The sequence below is a fragment of the Notolepis coatsorum genome (genome assembly GCF_963971535.1).
Source record: "Notolepis coatsorum genome assembly, chromosome: 3".
In the NCBI taxonomy this organism is placed as follows: Eukaryota; Metazoa; Chordata; class Actinopteri; order Aulopiformes; family Paralepididae; genus Notolepis; species Notolepis coatsorum.
The window spans coordinates 836,214-860,533 of record NC_140167.1 but is presented as its reverse complement, the minus strand read 5'-3'; the positions used below and the strand labels follow the sequence as shown (position 1 = coordinate 860,533).

Sequence of the window (24,320 nt, the reverse complement as noted above, 5' to 3'; positions counted from 1 at the left end):
CCTTATGGCTTAGCTGAGGCTTAGCTCTTTCTCTACCAACAACGATTAAACTTGTTATTGACCACCAATCGTTGAACGCCAACAACGAGTATACTCGTTATTTGATCGTTATTTCTTTTATTCGATATTTCCATTCATTATCCATCCAGGGAGCCTGGTGTTATCATAGGGAATGAGCCTGAGATCGCAAAAGTCCAATACCGCCGCCTGGTAGGATGTGGCCGGTATTGCACATCCTTTGAAACTCGGTGTATTGGGCTGTGCGTCGATTATATTGGTCCGGGCGGACTTTTCTAGTAACCTGAACATGGCTTCACCCGATCGCATTGAATCGTTTTCAGGACCCCCGATTTATTATGCTGTGGTGGGTTATGTCGTGGGCATACGATCTACCAGATGGCAATCAAATAATTGGAATATTCTTTTTGGAATCCCACCGGCCACAGGTAAGAGCAATTTAACGTAAATTTAAGCTTGATTGTGCCTTGTTTTCATAGCCATCGCCCTGATCAGCGTATGTTGTTGTACTAACGAATGCCATTATTGACAATCAATTAATCAGAAACGACCCCCCCCCCCCCGCCCTTTCATGCATTCATGATGGAACATAATACCGATCATATGCATTTGAATTTTTTATTGTAGCGTGTGTAGGGACGAAATGCCAATGGATTTAATATAATACACGTCGCTGGCTATTACTAGCCTCCCAGGAATTACCCTAAACCGCTTTATATTCACCACGGTATAAAACGGGAATGTATGGATGGATCTTTTTTTTTTCTTCGATACTCCATGTCAAATGGGCCATAGTATTGCATCCATAGCTATAATATAGAATATAGTTATAGCCCTGCAAACAAGGTGATGGACTCCATTGGTTTAATGCGTGGCAGCGCATAGCCCTATCCTGGAAACAGCGTGGCAGCCAATGAGTTAAGGCCGAGATATGCTTCAACGTCGACTGTCGCGTGTGGGAGCTAGACCGACATACTCCCACTCGTGGGTTGGAGTACACCGGTGAACCACAAGGTGGCTGTGCTGAGTTGTGTCGTACAAACGGCTATATATTCGGACTTCCTCGACCGGTCTTTCTTTGATTTGTTGACGTGTTTGTAACGTAGTTAATCACGATCGATAACGGAACGCTCTGCGATAACAGAACGCTCCGACCGAGCTCCTAAGATGATAAACGTTAAATACGGAAGTACGGGTTGAAGTTGTGTACTTCTCAGGAGAGATTTAAAAAAGCCTTAAAGGATGAAATAATTCAGGAGTACAGTTTTGAGTAAAACATCAAACATTTGTTTTTTCTTTAAAAAAATTATATATGGGGCGCCCCAGTGGCGAACCACATAACGCGCTGAGTCGCGGCACAGCCGACCCGGGTTCGATTCCCGGACCCGTCGTTATTTGCCAAATGTCTTCCCCCCACTCTGTCTCCCGTTCCTCCTCTCTCCCTCTCTACTGGACTGCCCAGTAGTAAAAAGCGATAAACGCTAAAAAAAGATCTTTAAAAAAGAATAAAAAATAATATATTGCAGCATATTTTTAGTTTTTCTTTCTTATATTAAAATATATTTCATTTTTAAGAATTTGTAAAGGATAGGCAAAAATGAGCATGTGCTTCATCAGCCTATTCCTTTTTTTCTGTCGTTGATTTTGGATTTTGTGTGTGAGCTTGCCTTGAATATGTACATTTGTGATAATTTTTTTCTTTTTTCTTTTCCTTTCATAAGTCCACACGAGTGCGTTTGATTTGTCTGTAAACAAGATCGAAAGATAAACTCCATTCATTCCTTCAGACCAGGCCTCACCTTGGCTATCTGCCAGCCCGCCACGGCCTCCTCCCCGCAGTACTTCCCCTCGGCCTGAGCCAGCCGGAGGCGCCAGTCGTGGAGCCGCCCGCCGAAGTCCTGGACGTCCTGCTCCAGCTGCGCCGCCAGGCTGTTGAACTCCAGCTCCGAGCTGGCCATCTGAGAGAGCGCCGTCTCCAGGCCGCCGCGCGTCTGCAGCGCCCCGCGCTCCCACTGCTCCCAGGAGGAGAGCAGCGCCGCCTCCTCGCGCTCCACCGCCTCGAAGCCCCCGGAGCCCGTGTGGTCGCGGGCCGCGGCGCCGCAGCGCTGGACCCGGTTCAGCCTCTGGCGGCCTTGCTGCTTGGAGTCCAGCAGCTCCTGTGGTGAGGAGTTTAGTTTAGTTTACTCCGTTCATTTGATCAGGGTCAGTGCATATCAATCAATCAGCAGTTATACATTTATAAATGAATACAAATTAAAAACTGTAAATATGCCAACATTAGCAGGGTTGTAGTCCCTGGGCCAGATGTTTAAGCCAGAAAATAAACAGGAAAAATAGAAGGACATTAAGGCTAATATAAAAACGGTTTAAAACATATTCTGTACATTCACTCACTAGGCCTTCGTGCATCTATAAAAAAAACAGTGTACAGGGACAAATCAAAGCTATACATGTATAAGCACTGTATAGGCAGGCACACTTATGGCAGGCACACATATACATAATCATAAATCACATAACCACAATCAGGACAGTCAGGCTAGAACCACAGCTGTCACCATGGAACAGAACAGATTGTATAATAGTGTATAATATAGCATTGTATAACGGTGTACATAAAGACCCAGTGCCTCATCCGTAGCTAACAGTGTACTGCACTACCACAGGACCTAGCATGTCCTACCATGCTCTGTAAATAACTCATGTACAGATACCGATATGCCCTACTTTGATTACTTGTATTATTGCACAATGTCGTTCTATTGGATTCTTATTATATTATTATTATTGTATTATGCACAATCGTTGCGGGCAAGACCCCCCGCATTTCACTGTATACTTGTGTGCCGTGACAAATAAAACTCTTGACTTGACTTGACCCACAGCCGTCAACACCGCTGGCAGGCGAGGCTTTCTTTTTTATAACGTCCGTTTATTTGCATTTCTCATTTTACAAATTATTTGTGCAGTATGAAATAGTTTTGAGTATTACAAAAACATAGAAGATACTAACATCACACACACACACATAATACAAGTATAATACATTACCATTAGTAATAGTACAAAGCTACTCTACAAAGTGATTATTGACATCTCACATTAGTATCAACTAGGGATGTTCGATATTGGCTTTTTGACCGATATACCGATATTGTCCTTAATTTCCGATACCGATATCAACCGATACCGATATATGCAGGGTTTCCCCCCCCCCCCCCCCCCCCCCAAAAAAACGGAATAATTTCAGGTAATTAACATTACATATCTCTTGTCGTGGAATTAACACAACATTATGCATACTTTTGACAATAAATAAAATAAAGGTTAAATAAATGTAATTGCCTCTATATAATCAATGAAGAGTTGCCAAGTCTTGCATTTCTCAATAGAACCTTGTAGAGTAAATAGTCAAATTAAGCTTGAATTGTTTCTCACCGTTGATTACTCAAGAGTCTAATGAGGTTCACGGCGAAGCTTGTTATTCCGTGTGTGAATATATAGTTCGTCGGTAGCGGTGTGTGTGACGATTAATTAAGAGTGATTTGAGAGTCATCATCACACCTCTGCGATGCCTAGATAGATGCAGCTGACGGGCGCCTGGACTGGATGTGATATGATGGACGGATTCATTTGTTTATCAAGGTGCAGTGATGGATATAGGATATACAAAATCTAACAGAAACATGTTCCACTTTAAATACATTTAAAAGCAAGCTTAAAAAAGAACTACATATCCTGTAGTCTGTAGTATCCATGTGTGTTTGTGAGCAGTCTTTTTTCCCCCCACCATTATAATTGTTGTATAATGCTGTATTGTATGTATCTGTGTGTATGAGAGAGGGATATGAGCATGTGTGTTTGTGCATAATGGGGGGGGGGGTTCTGTGTAGTTATCCTATATAGGTTTAAGAGGGGAGGTCTTGGGCTTTTTGACCTTTCCTGCACATTTGAACTGTTCTTCTTTTACTTATTTCATTCCAGAATGTGTGTTTGTAAGTGCAAATAACAATAACAATAAACATAAACATAATATGATGGACGGATTCCTCACCCGCACTTTGGAGAGCTTCCTCTTGATGGAGTCCGAGTCTCCGGAGAGGTCAGCCCAGCGCTGCAGCTCCTCGCGGGCACAGATCAGCCAGTCGCTGAAGTCCCTGACCGCCTCCAGGTACTGCTCGTGCTGGGACACGATGGCCTCCATGGACTGGACTTTACCCTTTGGGGATTAAGGATGTATTAATAATAATATAATAATAAACTTTATTTGTATAGATTGATTGATTGATTGATTGATTGAAAAGTTTATTAACAGATTGCAGAATGGGTACAGTACAGTACAGCTCAATACATACAATTGTTAAGGGGTACATCAGGGTCATCAGGTACATCAGGGTCCCCCATTTTCAATACATCATAACATATATGACATACAGATATACATCACTGTTACATCCAGATTATTATTATTTTTTCCCAATGTTAGTCGTTATGCCAATTCCCAATCCCCTTCCTGGCCGTTGCGCACTCTACCCCCTGCCGTCGGTCTGGGAGGGCGGAGACTATCACATGCTTCCTCCGACACATGTGCCCACCGCTTCTTTTCACCTGGCAGCGAGGACTCTCACTGGGGGAGTGTAACGTGTGGAAGGTCACACTACCTCCCCCAGATCCTTCTCTCGCTGTGCAGGCGCCCCGACCGAACTGCAGGAGTCGCTGTCCACAACGACCCAGACCCACCCACCGGCTTCCCTCCCGCTGACTCTGCCAATTGAGTCAGTATGACGGCCGGCCAAGCCGGAAGCAACGCCGACAGCTGGATTCGATACCAGTGTCTCTTGCGTTGGTGACGAGCGCTGAGTCCGCTGCGCCACCCAGCCACCACGTCCAGACATTTATGACACGCAAGATATACAAATATACAGTACTGTTTATTTACAGACAGAGTTTCTAAAAGAGAATAGCACCTTGCATACAATAATTGCAGCAACGTTTACAAAAAAGTGCAAATAGTGGTAGTGTGGTAGTGAAAGGGTTAATGAAATGTAAACAACCTTGGGTACAAAAACAAACTAGGCGCTACCTTGACGACGGCGGAGATGTCGGCGAAGTGGGCGCTCAGCTCCGCGCGGGGCTCCGGGCCGAAGGCCTGGTCGCCGGTCTTGTCGTGCAGCTCGGCGGCCTTCTCCGTCAGGCGGCTCAGGGCGCCGGCGTGCGCCTCCAGGTCGGCCTCCAGGGCGCGCAGGCGCTCCAGCAGCGACGCCTTCTCCTTCAGGCCGGGCTGCCCAGGCAGGGCCACGCCCACCTCCTGCTCCACGCACTCCATCCACTGCAGCGTCTGGCTCCTGCTCTCCTGGAAGCAGCTCCACTGGGCCACGGTCCACTCCAGGCGGCTGGGGGGGGAGGAGACAGAAACAAATATTAGTGGTGCGCGATATATCGGCCGATATGGTAATTTTCTTTTTTTACACATCTGTATTGTTCCGATGTCAAAATAGGGCAGATTTAAATAAAATAAAAATTTATTTAAAAAAGTTTATTTTGATATATATATATATACCGTATAAACATTTTTATCTAACATGTTTTGGTCTTAAATTGTTTAAAAATATCAGTAATTTCTGAAAATAAATTACAAAAGTAAAAAAAAAAGAATGCGCTTTGGAAAATAGCTCTTTATTTGATTATCATAAAAAAAAGTGTGTTCTATACAGAGATATCGACATCGGTACATTTCGGTATCGGCCAGAACAGCAATATTAATATCGGTTATCGGTATCGGCCACAACGACGCTGGTTGTGGTTCTGGCCCGCCTGGCCGCGTGTTGCTTTTTAACAGCGGAGCAGTGCAAGAATGTGACAATTTGACCATGTGACCGCGGCAACGCAGGAGAGCGGCAGTGCGGAAATAGGCTGTCTCTAAGACAAACTCTAACCTTAACCAGCTCCTTAACAGCGCCTAAACTTAACCGTTCTAACCTTAACCAACTCCGAAACAATGCCTAACCTTAACCTTAACCATGCCTAACCTTAACCGGCGAAAGAATACACGTTAAAAAAAAAATCACGTTAAAAAAAAAAATTCATGGGATTCAAACTCGTCAACAACGGACCGCAGGACCGCAGGACCGCTGCTTTGCCAGGTGAGCTGAGCGCCGAATGAAAATCATGGCGGATTAGGGCGGTTACATAATTCCGCAAGCTCTGCCGCTCCGCTCTGCGGTTGCCGCGCCTGCCGCGGGGCGTGTCGCAGCCAATCAGGGAAAACGCGGAAGCAACGGCAGCACTGCTCCGCTGTTATTAAGCAATAGGCCGCCTGGCCCTCAGCGGTTGCTTGGCCGCTATCGTGTCATTTCCATCACCCCACAATCACAGTCAGGCTGGTCAGGATATTTTTGTACTGGCGTGATATGAATAATATAACGACTGATAAAAGAGTGTGCTGGCGCTCACTCTGAAAGGTGCAAATGGATGGACTGCATTTATTCTGCTCGTCCGCTCCCAGTCTGTGGAATGCTCTCCCTGACCACCTGAGGGCGCCACAGACTGTAGAACACTCTCCCTGACCACCTGAGAGCACCACAGACTGTAGAACACTCTCCCTGACCACCTGAGGGCGCCACAGACTGTAGAACACTCTCCCTGACCACTTGAGGGCGCCACAGACTGTGGATGCTTTTAAAAAGGGCCTAAAAACTCATCTTTTTAATGGAGCCTTTTGTTGATTTTTATCTAGTTTTATCTCCACACATTTTACGTTCTTTTACCAGTTTTAGCCCTTCTTATTATTATATATATTACATAGTACATTATTGTAATTTTATTTGGTTGTTTGTTTGATGTGTGTTTTAATTATTTCCCTTACCTCTGTGATGTATGCATCGTCTGTCTCTTTTCAATTTTATTTAATAAAAAAAATGTGTCCCCTTTTCCCTGTTACCCTTCGAGATCCCCGTGTGTCCTCTCGCCAGACTGACATAGTAAATAAGAATTTGTTCTTAACCCTTTCACTGCCACACTACAGAAGGTTAACCCTTTACTATCACACTACCAAACCGTCGGTAGTGTGATAGTAACGGGTTAACCTTCTGTAGTGTGGCAGTGAAAGGGTTAACCGGCTGTTGTGTGGCAGTGAAAGGGTTAACTGTCTGTGTGTTGTCGCAGTGAAAGGGTTAATTGACCTGCCTGGTAAAAAAAAAAAAAAAAAAACGAATTAATAAAAAAAATATTCAAACGAAATAAAATACATACAATTTTAATAATTAAAAAAAAAAAAAAATATATATATTTTTTGTTACGACAGAGCACAGCAACAATAGAGGTGGTTCTGCCAGGGAACCTAATAACTGATAATAACTGCAGCCTAACAGGGTTGACGTGGGTCTAGACCTGTGGCAGCTCATGGAGGTCATCAGCATGCTGGGTTAGGGTTAGGGTTAGGGTTAGGGTACCTGTGGCAGCTCATGGAGGTCATCAGCATGTTGGCCCAGGCGTCCTTCAGCCTCTGCAGCTGGGAGCGCATGGCCTCCTGGCCCTCCACACTGTGGTGCTTCAGGACCTGCTCCCCCTTCCCCACGGCCATGTTGAGCTTCACCTCCCCCTCCCCCTTCATCAGCAGGATGTCCTGCAGGGAAACATATACATATATATACATACTGTATAAGAACATACATATATACTGTATAAGAACATACATATACTGTATAAGAAAATATATCTACTGTATAAGAACATACATACTGAATAAGGAAAATAAATATATATATAATAATAAAATAGATCATATAAATATATATACATTATAATATATACTGTATATATTATATATAATATATATAAATCATGTATATTATATATATAAATACATATATAAAAAACGAACCTTCTTACTGTCTTTTACTATTATGTACCTTACTACTATGCAACTATACTACTACCCATCATGCTAGTATGTCTATACTACTATCCACCTGGTGTGTATGTGATGAATAAACTCTTCGATACCACTGACCCATAGCTGGCAGAGATGGACCCTTCCATGCTGGCTTGTTGAATTTGTACGTCGTTTTGGATAAAAGGGTCAGCTAAATGACTAAATGTAAATATATATACTATAAGGAAATAAGATTGTAAAATTGTAATATGTGCCTGTGAAGCCCGTTCAGACAGTAAGAACATCGTGCTGAATCCTATTTTGAAAGCGTTTTTGTTTTTAACGTATTTACAAACTAAAAACACAGCGTATGACTGTAGACACATGTGACTCTTCTTTTAAAACAAGACGTTTTCGGTGTAGTTTCTTCCCCTTCGAATGTTTTTTTTATGATCTCTTTTTCTGAAACAGTACTGTAACGGAACGTAGACCAATCTCGGTCACTCTCTTTGTCTGGGAACGCCCAAAACCAAATTCGGTCACGCCCCATTTTGCGCAACATCCAGGCTTTTTTTTACTGTCAGCGCTTGGGAATTTCATGTCGACAGGTAGGTGAAGTGAAATTATACTTATTTTTGTATATATCAAATTTCATGAGTATTCATCTATATTTAGTCATCTAAAGACAATTAGATATGAACGTATGTACCAGTAAAAAGTGGGAATCTCTAGAATGTGTTTTGGGCGACGCTGTTTACAAGAGCGGGTAGCCTCTCAACTTAACGTTATACACAACACTTTCTGTTGTCAGTAGATGGCAGCATTGGTTTAAAAGGTGAAAATGTTATGACTACAAAATTACTACAAATCCCAAGACCTTTAGCACCCAGTTCACAGGTCAGCACCGGATTAGGAAAACGTGATCTGAGGAGCGTTAAACTATTAATGCAACCTGAATATAGTGACAGAGAATGGTCACCTAATTATCTTAACAAAAGTGCATCATTAGCATTATGTTTGTTGTCTAAAGGGGGAACATAATGGTACAATTTAAGATTTTAATGTTATCCGCATATAAAAGGACAAATAAAACATTGTTAATTTGTAAGAAACCTCAATGAAAACGGCGCAGGGTAAATTATATTCGCTATTGTTATGAAAATGTGATAGAATCCTATAAAAATGTGGACGCATTTGGTCACTGTGATGTTATATATATATTTTTTATGATCTCTTTTTCTGAAACAGTACTGTATATTTGTATGAATGTCTTGATGAAACAGTACTGTATATTTGTATGTCTTGTATGTCATAAATGTCTTGATGAAACAGTACTGTATATTTGTATCTCAAGTTGTATGTCATAAATGTCTGGATGAAACAGTACTGTATTTGTATGTCTTGTATGTCATAAATGTCTGGATGTAACAGTACTGTATATGTATATCTGTATGTCATAAATGCCCTGATGAATTGAAAATGGGGGACCCTGATGTAAACAAGACGAAAGTCTTTCTCTGGTCTGCATCCCCTTAACAATTGTATGTATTGAGCTGTACTGTATTGTACCCATTCTGCAATCTGTTAATACAGTTTTCAATCAATCAATCAATCAATGAAACGTGGCCTGACCTGCACCAGCCCCAGCCTCTTCTCCAGCGTCTCCTTGTTGCCCACGGTGCTGTCCAGCGAGGCCAGGCGCTCCTGCACGCCGTTCAGCCAGAACCAGGTGGTCTGCAGGGTGTCCTGGAAGGCCTGCTGCTCCTGCAGGGTGAGCTGGCAGCAGCGCAGACGCTCCCGCACCCTCCTCAGCAGCGCCTGGTGCTGGGACTGCAGGCCGGCCGACACCCGGGTCTCGCTGCCGTCGCCCCGGCCGCCCTCGTTCAGCGCCTGGCCCTCCTGACCCAGCCGCTCGAACGAGTGGCTGCGCGGAGAGGAGGGGGAAGGGGGGGGGGGGGGGGGGGACACGAATTGAATTACGACACGACAGCGAGGGAATGAAAAGAGGTGATTTTTCAAGATCTTCAGGTAGTATTAACATATTCATCGATAACCAATATACATTTTAAACATTGAATGACATCAGAATAAAGGACTGCTACCCTGTTGTCAGACTATTAGTGCTACACTGCACTCAACACTACAGCTCAAGCGTCAGCACTGTTTGATGAACATTGTGATAGAGTTGTGCCCTTCCTGATGGCTTGTCGTACAGAACTTGTAAGTCGCTTTGGATAAAAGCGTTCAGCTAAATGACTAAATGTAAATGTATGTATATAAGATCTCTGTGCACAAAAGAGTGCTTTGAGCGCAGGAGAAGGTGAGAGCGCTAATATTATTTTTGGATGTGATGTGTCAAGCCCTCTGTACACAAAGAACACCAGGAGAGATACTGTAAGAATACCATCTAGTCAGTGAAGGTCAATTATTTTGCGATGATGACCGAGTATAGCTATACATTATCCCGCTTATTACATGGCTAACTTACAGTACTAACAATATACCTAATTCATTTTACAAAATCGACAAGACGAGATCAAATGCAGACGCAGTTGTTCTGTGGCTCTATCAGCCCAAATAAAGTGATTATTATTATCGCCGGCAGCCCGGCAGGTGTGTCTAATTGCACTGAAACAGTGTGTGTCAGTGGGGCTTGATTGCGAACAGCTGCGCACAGCGGTCATTATTATTCCACAGAGGTCCGTTATCGAGTAATATCGGACCTCTGACGAGCGCTATTGACAAATCACAAGCAAGCATTTCCGCGAATGTGAAAACGCCATGTAATAAGTAATGTTGAAATTATAAAAATGTTGGGGGGGGGGGACCCTGCATATATCGGTATCGGTTGATATCGGTATCGGAAATTAAGAGTTGGACAATATCGGTATAGGTAAAAAAGCCAATACCGAGCATCCCTACTTGTTTGTATTTAAAGGTATTTAAAAGGTCCAGATTTTTCAACAAGAGGATCAATAAAGGAATATCGTATTATCGTTCAATTGATATGACGCGTAGCACAGGTCAATTGTGATAATGTATGAATGCATGTTCATTTTATGATTATTGTCTATTTTATAGCCATATTATGTCTGCACTTTATGCATTGCTTTTATTTTGTAAATGTTATGCTCATTTATGCCTATTGTATTGTATGTCCATTATGTCTACATTACTGCTGTGAAGCACTTTGGGCTGCAATTCTTATATGAAAGATGCTATACAAATAAAGTTAAAGTTACAATTAATCAATCATTATTATCATCATTATTATCATAAGCATTATTATCATAATCCTTATTATTAGTATTATCATTATTAATATTATCATCATCATTATCATAATCATTATTATTATTATTATTATTATTATTAGTAGTAGCAGTAGTAGTAGTATTATTATCATTATTATTATTATCATTATTGTAATACTTATTATTAATATCATTATTATTATTATTATTATCATTATTATTATTATTATCATTATCATTATTATCATTATTATTATTATTATTATTATTATTATTATTATTATCATAATCATAATCATAATCATTATCATTATTATTATTATTATTATTATTATTATTATTATTATTATTATTATTATTATTATTATTATTATTATTATTATTATTATTATTATTATTATTATTATTATCATTATTAACACTTTCAGCGCCACGCCTGGTTTTCCGTTTTACCGCTTGAATGCCACCATCGGCGCCAATGTTAACGTTAATATCGCCTAATCTATGTTTTAAATTATGGCTATGTGTCTAATCTGCCCATCGCATTATCAAAGACTATTTTCCAGTCAGTGCTGTGAAGGCAGATTGTTTTTTTATCGCGTCGTTGCCGTTTCAGAGCAGTTAGAAAAGCCCCCGTTTTGATATAAAAAACAGCTCATTCTGGAGCATTCTATGAAAATAGTCTTTTAGTGGAATATTCCACAACGTTGATATTCGTCTGCCTTTTTATGAATCGTTTTCAAATAAACGCTAGATGATCAATATTATACGTGCACGCACGCACATTACGGCCGCGCACTGATAATCGCCCCGTTGATTTTCCTCTCTGACTTTTACAGTGAAACCGAAAGAAGACATTTCACAAAACAGCTTATAACTTCATCAAACTTACTCTGATTATCCTACCACTGATAACATAGAGTCCTTACCTGACATCAGATGGTATCCAACTGGTATATTCCAATTCCTGATCACCATTCGAAAAAATCGATACGTGTATGGATCCAACGCGATACAGTAGAACTCCATGATCCGCGGGGATCTGAGGCTCCAGAATGAACTCTAGTAACCCCGGCTGGATCAGTGAACTGGAAAATGTGGAGTACCGGATTTTTTTCCCCATTCATTTTCATTGAGTCCATTCCAAAATCACTTATATCATCTGGGAGACGACAGGGGGCGCTTTTTTCCACAGTGATCGTCGGCGCCCCTCGGCTATACTCGGGTAGGCTCGGGTGATGCAAAAAATTTTCAGATCGCAAAAAAAAAAAAAAAAAAAAATCCGAGAAATCTCGTGAGTGGCATGCAACCACCTAAAAAAAAAAACGAGCAAGACGTCCGGCTGCTCCCTCACCTCTCCTTGAGCGCCTCCTGCTGGTACTCCCCCCTCACCTCTCCTTGAGCGCCTCCTGCTGGTACTCCCCCCTCACCTCTCCTTGAGCGGCTCCTGCTGGTACTCCCCCCTCACCTCTCCTTGAGCGCCTCCTGCTGGTACTCCCCCCTCACCTCTCCTTGAGCGCCTCCTGCTGGTACTCCCCCCTCACCTCTCCTTGAGCGCCTCCTGCTGGTACTCCCCCCTCACCTCTCCTTGAGCGCCTCCTGCTGGTACTCCCCCCTCACCTCTCCTTGAGCGCCTCCTGCTGGTACTCCCCCCTCACCTCTCCTTGAGCGCCTCCTGCTGGTACTCCCCCCTCACCTCTCCTTGAGCGCCTCCTGCTGGTACTCCTCCCTCACCTCACCTCTCCTCCACCCCCCTCACCTCTCCTTGAGCGCCTCCTGCTGGTACTCCCCCCTCACCTCTCCTTGAGCGCCTCCTGCTGGTACTCCCCCCTCACCTCTCCTTGAGCGCCTCCTGCTGGTACTCCCCCCTCACCTCTCCTTGAGCGCCTCCTGCTGGTACTCCTCCCTCACCTCACCTCTCCTCCACCCCCCTCACCTCTCCTTGAGCGCCTCCTGCTGGTACTCCCCCCTCACCTCTCCTTGAGCGCCTCCTGCTGGTACTCCCCCCTCACCTCTCCTTGAGCGCCTCCTGCTGGTACTCCCCCCTCACCTCTCCTTGAGCGCCTCCTGCTGGTACTCCTCCCTCACCTCACCTCTCCTCCACCCCCCTCACCTCTCCTTGAGCGCCTCCTGCTGGTACTCCTCCCTCACCTCTCCTTGAGCGCCTCCTGCTGGTACTCCCCCCTCACCTCTCCTTGAGCGCCTCCTGCTGGTACTCCCCCCTCACCTCTCCTTGAGCGCCTCCTGCTGGTACTCCTCCACCCGCTGCAGCGCCGCCTTCTCGGGGCCGCTCTGCTTGGCCTCCGGCAGCTCGGTGGTCATCCTCTTCTCCATGTGCTCCAGCCACCACCTCAGCTTCTTCAGGCGGCCCTCGAACCTGCAGGGGCCACACGCGGGTTCAAACCCCATCGTCACGGACCGTCACAGGTTCAAACCCCATCGTCACGGACCGTCACGGGTTCAAACCCCATCGTCACGGACCGTCACGGGTTCAAACCCCATCGTCACGGACCGCCACGGGTTCAAACCCCATCATCACGGACCGCCACAGGTTCAAACCCCATCGTCACGGACCGTCACGGGTTCAAACCCCATCGTCACGGACCGCCACGGGTTCAAACCCCATCGTCACGGACCGCCACGGGTTCAAACCCCATCGTCACGGACCGTCACGGGTTCAAACCCCATCGTCACGGACCGTCACGGGTTCAAACCCCATCATCACGGACCGCCACGGGTTCAAACCCCATCATCACGGACTGCCACGGGTTCAAACCCCATCGTCACGGACCGTCACGGGTTCAAACCCCATCATCACGGACCGTCACGGGTTCAAACCCCATCGTCACGGACCGTCACGGGTTCAAACCCCATCGTCACGGACCGCCACGGGTTCAAACCCCATCGTCACGGGCCGCCACGGGTTCAAACCCCATCGTCACGGACCGCCACGGGTTCAAACCCCATCGTCACGGACCGTCGATGACCAGACAGATGGGACTGTGTACGTCATGCAACTTACATGTCGTCGCTGGCGGAAGAAAACCTCCTAACTCCAAAAACCCAACTTTTCAGCAGATGAAAAAAACGAACACAGATTTGAGGGCGAATAGAGTTACGAGGTTTAGACACATGATCGGTTTAATGTTTTCCCATTGTGTAGACTTTGTAAAACCACACACACATGGAGGATGATCTACTGAGTTGATTTATAGAGTAGTTACGAGGTAGATGGAGTTACAAGGTTTTCTCTGCCAGCGACAATACGCCTCACACTCACCCGTTCACACACCGACGGCGGAGGCGACCATGCGAGGTGCCGACCTGCTCATCGGGAGCGGTTAGGGGTTAAGTGTCTTGCTCAATGACACTTCGACAGGCTGTCCGAGAGGAGCGGGAATCGAACCGGGAACCTTCTGATTACCAGACGACCCGCTCTACCTGCTGAGCCACTGTCGCCCCAGATTCCACAAACAGACGTGAACAAACATACAGTATCTACGGCACAAGTGTGAAAACGTGGATCTCCCCAAGATCTCCTGAATCTCCCCAAGGGATCAATAAAGGAATATCTTATCTTATCTCTTCTAAAAGTATCCACGGGAGTCCCTGTTTAGAAGAAGTCACTCCTCCCAGTCTGCATAGACCAACACTTTCAGACATGTCCAGCTCATGGGAGAGCGCAGGGGGGATACAATTAATGAATGTTGATGAGAGCCTTGACGTAAGTGGTTGTAACTACGGCTGTGGGGGTGCTGGAGACATGATCCAATAGACCTTTTTATACGCCCGAGTCTCCTGAACACGGAGAGACCAACCGCAAGTCGATCGGCACTTTCTAGGTCGAGCTATAGTCACTTTTCCGCACCTCCTCCCCAACCGGCGCATGCGCAGATTGCACCAGGGAGACTATAGCTATCGGCCTGTAACGCATGTATCGTGGAAGTGCAGTGTTCCATCTCCATAGCCTCCATAGCTATCCATCTCTCACCCCTTCATGAGGGAGGCGCTGTCCTCCAGGATCTGCTGGTTCTGCCGGCACTGCTCCACGAAGCCGTCCCAGTCCTGCTGCAGGGAGGAGAGGTGCTGCTGCACCTGGCCCGCGCTGGCCTTGGGCAGGTGGAGCAGCAGCTTCTCGCCCTCCTCACACACCTGGGTGAGACGCACCTCGCCCTCCTCCACGCGCTCCAGCGCCCCCTGGGAGACAGGAGACCAACGGAGGAGATTAGGTGAGGTTAGGGGTGTAGCGACACATCGATTAAGCGAAATGCATCGATTCTAATGTGACGATTCAACTGCATCGATTTGAAAATGTTAGAATCGATTATAATCTAAATTAATCGAAATAAAAAAATATATATATATATATCTTTTTTTTTTTATCTTTTTTTGTGTGTGTGTATTGTTTTTATTGACCTATAGTCCATTCATGCCGAGTGAATCAGTTCCCAGAGCCACATTTGTGTATTCAACATTTTTTGGGGAATTAACTGATAGAAAATGTATATAAAATGAATCGAATCGAATCGTGGTCAAATGAAGAGATTTCATGATGCATTGAATCGTTGCCTGAATAATCGTAATAGAAATTAATCGTTGTGAGGTCGCATCGTTACACCCCTAGATGAGATACATATTCGGGATATGTGTGAGATTATGGACATACTAGAAAACTAGCTAATATTAGTTAAATATAGATATAGTGATAGACACATAACTAAATATCTAGATATTAGGGTTGGGTACTGTTCACATTTGAACCGGTACCTGGGAATCGATACTGGCACCCGACGGTACCTTTTTTCTGTACTTTCTGTACAAACTAAACTAAAGTCTAAACTTCTCAATTTCAACATTGTTATCACACCACAGCCTAAAACCCCTCCCTACCTCCCTCTCCCAAACCATTCCTACAACAATTTCTTTATGTTGCATGATCATGTATATATTTATTATGTATTATAACTTTTTAAGTTTAAATATCAACATTATCTGACGTCGACGGTTAAGTTTCAAGTTTCAAGTTTGTTTATTATTTGTCACAACAAAATACAGAATACTTTATGATGAAATGGTTGTTTCTGAAAGAGCCACTGAAAGTGTGCTACTACAGTAAGAAGAAAGTAGGTAAAGTTATTAAGAAGTAAGTAAAAAGTAGGTCAAGTCAATATACATAATATACAATATATAATACAGAGTAAAATGAGTAACAGTGAGGTACAATGCAGAGGTACAAAACTTAGGTTAGGGCGCAAATGAGGTATGAATGTGGTGCAAATCTCTTTAATAATAGATAAATATAAAGTGTGTTAAAGTGTCTAAAGTGAGTAGAGTGAGTGGTAAGGTGAGTGTTTGCTTAAAGTGAGTGTGTACATGTGGATGTGTGTGCAGTGAGTGTAGATGATGGGTTGTTACATAGAGTCATTGTCCTCTGACTCTCACCTTGAGCTTCTGCAGTTTGCGCTCCACCACGTGCGTGTCTCCTGAGCGGTCGGAGCACTCCTTCACGATCTCTCTCTGCTCAGAGAGCCAGCGGTGGAACTCCTGCACCAGGTCTGAGGAGGAGCGAGAGAGAGAAACCAAACGGATGTCACCATAGAGACGAGGAGGAGCGAGAGAGAGAAACCAAACGGATGTCACCACAGAGACGAGGACAGTGAGCAATGTACTGTGTGACGTGAATCCTGTTCCTGCCTCCACCTTAACCCTTTCACTAAGACAATACAGTCCCGTCGGTAGTGTGATAGTAAAGGGTTAACCTTCTGTAGTGTGGCAGTGAAAGGGTTAAGGCTCCCAGTGTATTCTGTAATGAGCGGACTGATCGCTGTCACTATTTCCACTAGGTGGCAGTAACGCGGTGTGTGAAATTCAAGAGCTTGGTGTGTTTTATTACCATAGAAACAACAGAAGCCTTCACCAAAGCATAAATGATAAACATTGATGCGACACTTTCATTTCTGTCGAGTGGCAGTTGTCAAAAAGAGTTGAGCACCCAAGCATCAGCCTTAAAGGAACACTTTCATTTCGGCAAATGCGCTTACCGAAGATAGATACCAATTTCTGTGTGTTCAGTAGAAAGCTATCCGGCTGCAAGCTAACCTAGCTTAGCACAAATGAATGGAAGCCGGATACGGACCAGCTAGCCTAGCTGTTGGCCGTAAACACCTCTCCCCCGGAGTTTTAAGCTAGGATAGTGGTCCTTATCCGCTTCCATTAATCAATGCTAAGCTAGGCTAGCTTGCAGCCGGATAGCTGTCAACTGAACGCACAGAGAGGAAAGTGGTGTCCATCTTCTCTCGTCTGACTCTGGAGAAGACGGTGAGCGCATCCCGTTCCCTCCGGTCCTCCTCCGCTGCCTCCCTCACTGTCCCGTCATCCAAGCTCAAAGACGTTGGTGACCGGGCCTTCTCTCGTACTGCACCTCGACTCTGGAACTCCCTCCCTCAGTCCATCACCGACTCCCCCACACTCTCCACCTTCAAATCCTGCCTCAAAACCCACCTGTTCGCCTAACCCTTCAACCTTCCCCAACCTTACCCCCCCCCCCACCCCTCCAACCTGTTGTGATCTTCGTTACTGTGGCCTTGTGTTTCTGTGTATCTCATGCTGTTCTCCCTGTTTCCCCCGTGGTCTTATGTTCCTTTTGTTTTCTCTGTTTTCCCACCTAATGTCAGCGACTTCAGGTTCCTGAGAAGCGCTTTACAAATACAATGAAGAATTATTATTATCATCTCCCATGATGTTGCCGTGTTCCTTTAAGTAGATAAACGTGCCCACGCCGCTCCTCACCGTTAAAGTGCTGCTGCAGACCGTGCTGTAAGGAGGCCAGGGTCCTGGCGGAGAGCAGGTTGACCGCCTCGTAGCTCTTGATGAGGTCAGTGAGCGCTGACCCCAGGCCAGCCAGCTCCTCGGAGGGATACTTCCGGCACAGGGTGTTGAGGCTCTCGCGGGTGGCGTCGATGCTGCCCTGCTGGTTCTGCAGCTCCTTCTGGAGGTCCTGCCGTTCACACAGAGATACGCTCAGATAATAATAATAATAATACACTTTATTAGTAGAGCAGCACCTTTCATACAAGACACTGCAGCTCAAAGTGCTTCACAGCAGAAAAAAGAGGCATAAAATGAGCACATAAAGTGCAGACATATAAAATCACAGTTTTTCACATTAGGATCTAACATCCCAACAGGCCACCTAGTTTATGGTTTGATTCGGTTTTAAATAGACAATAATAAAAAGAGTAAGATATAGAGTGAAATAGTGCAGTGCAATAAAATAGTAGAATAGAATAGATAATAATAATAAAAAAAATAATTACAGTGCAATAAAATAGTTCTGGATTACTGTTCAACAGTTCAAAGTCGTCTTTACCTTCTCTGTTTAGTATCCCTAACACTAAATACTAAATACCCTAACACTTCAATTAAGAGCCCAGGGTTGTATTTGCTTCAATCACTGAACCCCCCCGTGTTTATTTGGGGGGAGGGGCGTCTAGACGGTACAGGCATCTAACTCCTTTTGCACAAAGATCTACTGTTTTGTAGATTTAAAAGGAAATCGAATTGCATCTACCATTTTATATCTATGGGCGTTCCCCTCTTAGTCAATTAGTCAATTGATCCATCTCAAGCCCCGCCCATATGAAGCCATGTACATTAAAGTGGAGATGAAGCAGTGAGCAATGTGATCCTAGTTTGTTTGTTGTGTACCTTGTGTAAGACAGGGTTCTATAATCAAATGTGAAATCTATCTTATTTGTCTGAAAAATATAATATAATATCCCTGTTTTCAACATGGGCGCCGCCATTTTGTTGCTGACGTCATGGCTGACGTCATGCCGGGGGTTGGGTGTATACACTCTGGTTAGCTGCCTATATTGAATGGGTCAGTCAGCAAATAAAATGTTGCCTACAAAACAACGGGACCGCGGTGGTTCTGTTTGTATTGCTCCTGGCTGTTCAAACTAATTTTACCATGTGAGAGAGAGGAAAGTTGGTTAATTTCCACAAACTACCAGTGAAAAAAACAGTGTTGTTGACATGTTGGCTCGGGCTGGCTGCACTCAGGCGGCGCGACCAGCCTGTTGGACAGGGAAGGAGGATCTGCAGAGAACACTTCATTGCCTCGGATTATGTTGTTGGGGTGGGATGTTTGTCCAGAAGACCACTAATCAGCTGAAGCCGGACGCGGTTCCCTCGGTCTTCGACAGACAGACCGGCGTTAGCTCTCGGGAGCGATCGCTAGCTAGTTGGCACCAGCCGGGGCCCGGCGTTAGCTCTCGCTAGCTAGCTAGCGTTAGCAACCGGAGCGTCGCGGAGCATTCAGCCTGCTGGCTACACAAGCTGTGTAGCCAGCAGGCTGAATGCTCCGCGACGCTGGTTGAAGTGGGTCTAGGTAGCCAGCAGGCTGAATGCTCCGCGACGCTCCGGTTGCTAACGCTAGCTAGCTAGCGAGAGCTAACGCCGGGCCCCGGCTGGTGCCAACTAGCTAGCGATCGCTCCCGAGAGCTAACGCCGGTCTGTCTGTCGAAGACCGAGGGAACCGCGTCCGGCTTCAGCTGATTAGTGGTCTTCTGGACAAACATCCCACCCCAACAACATAATCCGAGGCAATGAAGTGTTCTCTGCAGATCCTCCTTCCCTGTCCAACAGGCTGGTCGCGCCGCCTGAGTGCAGCCAGCCCGACCGAGCCAACATGTCAACAACACTGTTTTTTTTCACTGGTAGTTTGTGGAAATTAACCAACTTTCCTCTCTCTCACATGGTAAAATTAGTTTGAACAGCCAGGAGCAATACAAACAGAACCACCGCGGTCCCGTTGTTTTGTAGGCAACATTTTATTTGCTGACTGACCCATTCAATATAGGCAGCTAACCAGAGTGTATACACCCAACCCACGGTATGACGTCAGCAACAAAATGGCCGCGCCCATAATGCTAAATGCTTCAGAAATGTACACAACAAATCGTTTTTTCTTAGAAACTGCTTATTTTTATAACGTGACTTCGTCTGTGGCTTATCAAAGAGGGTCATCAAAGAGGGTCATCAAAGAGAAGCCGCCTATTCTCAGTCCTTGCCCCACAATGGTGGAATGAACTACCCATCCCAGTTAGGACAGCCGAATCCCGTCCAATCTTTCGCCGTCGACTAAAGACTCACTTCTTCAACCATTATCTGAAATGACAAAAAAAAAAAAAAAAAAAAAAATCTAACCCCGACTAACCTTAATGTCATGCACTTGTCCTAATAAACTAACCTACACTGTAACACGCAACACTTTGATGAACATTGTTACTCAGCTGATAGAGTTATACCCTTCTTGCTGTCTTGTCGCACAGAACTTGTAAGTCGCTTTGGATAAAAGCGTCAGCTAAATGACTAAATGTAAATGTAAATGTTATCTAAATACTAATGTGATGCTATGAATATGTATTTATCGCACTGCTTCATTTCCACTTTAAAAGTGCTGTATGGGTGCGTCAATGGCAACCATATAAATAATGAATGGGTCTCTCTGCCTACATGCCTCACGTTCACATTCTAGAACTGCTCACAGTTTGAAAGCGATACATTAGATCTGCGGAACTGCTGTTGGGAAATATCTGAGGGTTTACATAGTAATATTGTAATATTGTATTTGAGCCAGGTCATGTCTTTGAAACAGGTCATGTCTTTGAAACAGGTCATGTCTTTGAAACAGGTCATGTCTTTGAGCCAGTAATCTGTAATCTAGTCTAGTATCTTTTTTTATGGCATTTCTTGCTTTATTGTAGATAGGACAGTCAGAGAAGAAATTGGGTGAAGAGATGTTGGGACACATGGCTACTCCTGTTGCCCTTAACAGGTGCCGGAGCTGCAGCGGACTGTGTATCATATCGATTAGGGATGTTCGATGTTGGCTTTTATACCGATATTGTCCAACTCTTAATTTCCGATACCGATATCAACCCCCAAAAAAACGGAATAATTTCAGGTAATTAACATTACATATCTCTTGTCGTGGAATTAACACAACATTATGCATACTTTTGACAATAAATAAAATAAGAATTTGTTCTTACTTGCTTGCCTGGGTAAATAAAGGTTAAATAAATGTAAAAAAAAAAATATATATATATATATATATATATTTTTTTTTATTTATTTATTTTTAAACCGATACCGATTATTTCCGATATTACATTTTAATGCCAATATCGGCCGATAATATGGGACATCCCTGATATCGATGCCTCACCTTCACTCTGCAGATGTCCTCCGGGTCTGATCCACCAGGCGAGGACACCAGGGACTCCTCCATGACCTTCAGCCAAGCAGACATCTGGGAGATGTAGTCCTCCAGCTGCTTCCTCTGAGCGCTGAAGTCCCGGAGGTTCCCTCTGGCCTGCTCACACAGCTTCTGCACGTCGGTGATCTTCTTACGGAGGTCGGCCTCCAGCACCTGCCGTGAGAGAGAGAGACACGTTACCACATGCTGCCCTACTGTCGGTCTGGGGAGGGTGTAGACTACCACATGCTGCCCTACTGTCGGTCTGGGGAGGGTGTAGACTACCACATGCTGCCCTACTGTCGGTCTGGGGAGGGTGTAGACTACCACATGCTGCCCTACTGTCGGTCTGGGGAGGGTGTAGACTACCACATGCTGCCCTACTGTCAGTCTGGGGAGGGTGTAGAACTACCTCATGCTGCCCTACTGTCGGTCTGGGGAGGGTGTAGACTACCACATGCTGCCCTACTGTCAGTCTGGGGAGGGTGTAGAACTACCTCATGCTGCCCTACTGTCGGTCTGGGGAGGGTGTAGACTACCACATGCTGCCCTACTGTCAGTCTGGGGAGGGTGTAGACTACCACATGCTGCCCTACTGTCAGTCTGGGGAGGGTGTAGACTACCACATGCTGCCCTACTGTCAGTCTGGGGAGGGTGTAGACTACCACATGCTGCCCTACTGTCGGTCTGGGGAGGGTGTAGACTACCACATGCTGCCCTACTGTTGGTCTGGGGAGGGTGTAGACTACCACATGCTGCCCTACTGTTGGTCTGGGGAGGGTGTAGACTACCACATGCTGCCCTACTGTCGGTCTGGGGAGACAGTAGGGCAGCTAAACTACTTAACTAAACTAAACTTAACTTAACTAAACTAACAATACTAACTAAATAAATCAGTACCTCAACTGTATTTCATTATTCATAACAGCATCCTTCAACTTTTTCTTAAAAGTTAATTTGTTGCTGATCATCATTATCTTCACAGGTACACAGTTCCAGTTTGCAGCAGCTCTACACATTACGGTTCTCTTAAGTGCATTTGTACTTGGTAGAGGTAGAGTGTCAACAAACTGTCTTTAATCCATGAAATAAATGTACAGTAGGCATTCAGGAAAAGAAAAGCACGAGATAAGAATTGCCAGCAGTACTGTACCTGTAGTTTAGCAGGCGTCTCCTGGCTGGTTAGGGTTATTGACAGCAGTACTGTACCTGTAGTTTAGCAGGCGTCTCCTGGCTGGTTAGGGTTATTGACAGCAGTACTGTACCTGTAGTTTAGCAGGCGTCTCCTGGCTGCCGCTGCGCTGCTTCAGCTCCAACACCTTCCCCTGCAGCGTCTCCAGCTGCTCACGCCTCTCACCCAGTTCAGTCTGGGAGGACATCAAACAAGGGTTCAAGAGTGTTATTTCTCACATACTGTACATACTGTACATACACAAGACATGTAGTGTCCGGTGGACGTCCCGTGATGATGACCGGGACGAGGCGCCCCTCTACCTCAAATGGATCCGCCATCAGCTCTGTGTTCAGTTGGTATCGCAGCACTTATCTGTGTGTTTCATTACACATTATGAGTGCATGCTTACCAACTGTTTCGCCTTTTTACTGCAACACTACTATCACCGACATCTAAGAAGGGAGATCCCCCCTTGAACGGCCCTTCTAAGGTTTCTCTCCTCCACACTGCCTGCATTGTTTCCTAGTGCTAGGTTTTAGTGAGTTTGTCCTTACCTTCGCGTGGGGTCTGTCTGGGAGTGTTGCATTTATTGATTTAAAGTTTTTTGGACTTCATGGTGTTCTTGTTTTGTTCATTATTTATTGTGATGTTTCTTCTTGACTTGTTTAAAGAAGACGTGTCCGGCCCATGGGGACATTAACGTGTTGTCGGGCCTTGATTGCGCAAAAATACAAATAATAAAATAGAATAGATAATAAAATAGACATGATAAAAAGTCATACGAATAAAATACAATAGAATGCTACATTGGGTGCCAACGACGAGAAATGTCGTTGTTGGCCGCCATGCGTTGAGTGCCAATGATGAGAAATCTCGTTATTTAATCGTTATTTCTTTTATTAGCGATATCTATTAATTTTTCATCCATCCAGGCAGCCCCACGTTATCATTGGGAATGGCTCTGAGCTCGAAAAGGGCAAATACCGCCCCCTATCGTCTCCGGGATGGTATTGCACCCATTGGAATGGAGTCAATGTGAATGCATCAGAAAAAAAAACTCCGGGCTCCACATTTTACTTCTGAGGCAATGTAACCTGAGACTATTGCATCCACTGAGGGAACTGGAAGAAGCGTTGATTATGTGTTTCGAGGTATAACGTTGGATCAATAAACACAATCGATATTTGGAATGGCGATCAGGAATTGGATTCATCTTTTTGCAGAACATCTGATGTGAGGTAAGAACTTTATTTTACCAGTATTGGGTTAATCAGAGTTTTTTTTCACAGCGTTCACAAACGTGTCTCCTATGTGTGTACAGTGTGTGCGTAACGTTAGCGCCAGGCACGGCATAGATAATCGATTTTTCAGCCCGCTTCTCTAGCGTGCATGAGTACACATATACTATCGATAATCTAGCGTTTATTTGAAAACGATTCATAAATAGGCAGAAAAATGACAACGTGTTTTGTGTATTCCAGTAAAGAGCTATTTTCACGGACTTTTCTGGAATCACTAGAAATCTTCAAAACTACACTCGTATTCAAAACGGTATAAAACGGAAATGTACTGATGAAAAAACAATCCGTTTCGTACATGTTGACTGCAAGCAAGTCATTGATAAGCGACGGGTGTATTAGACCCATAGCCATAATTTAAGATATAGTTTATGTGTTAGCAAATGTGCTCGTCCGGGCGGCTAAGTGGCGCAGTGGGCAAGGCGCTCGCCACTAATGC

The 24,320-nt window shown here is 44.8% G+C and overlaps 1 protein-coding gene across 1 annotated transcript in view; it reads right to left on the bottom strand.

Moving 5' to 3' along the window:
• syne1b (spectrin repeat containing, nuclear envelope 1b) overlaps positions 1-24,320 on the bottom strand; it is a gene marked incomplete at its 5' end in the record, with an annotated part of 448,744 nt that overhangs the window by 268,311 nt on the left and 156,113 nt on the right. Inside the window, 11 exon segments of the mRNA XM_084310306.1 lie at positions 1,818-2,174; positions 4,073-4,237; positions 5,102-5,411; positions 7,470-7,642; positions 9,524-9,815; positions 13,373-13,522; positions 15,137-15,342; positions 16,588-16,700; positions 17,935-18,142; positions 21,380-21,583; positions 22,675-22,776. Coding sequence (XP_084166432.1) covers positions 1,818-2,174; positions 4,073-4,237; positions 5,102-5,411; positions 7,470-7,642; positions 9,524-9,815; positions 13,373-13,522; positions 15,137-15,342; positions 16,588-16,700; positions 17,935-18,142; positions 21,380-21,583; positions 22,675-22,776 — 2,280 coding nt within the window.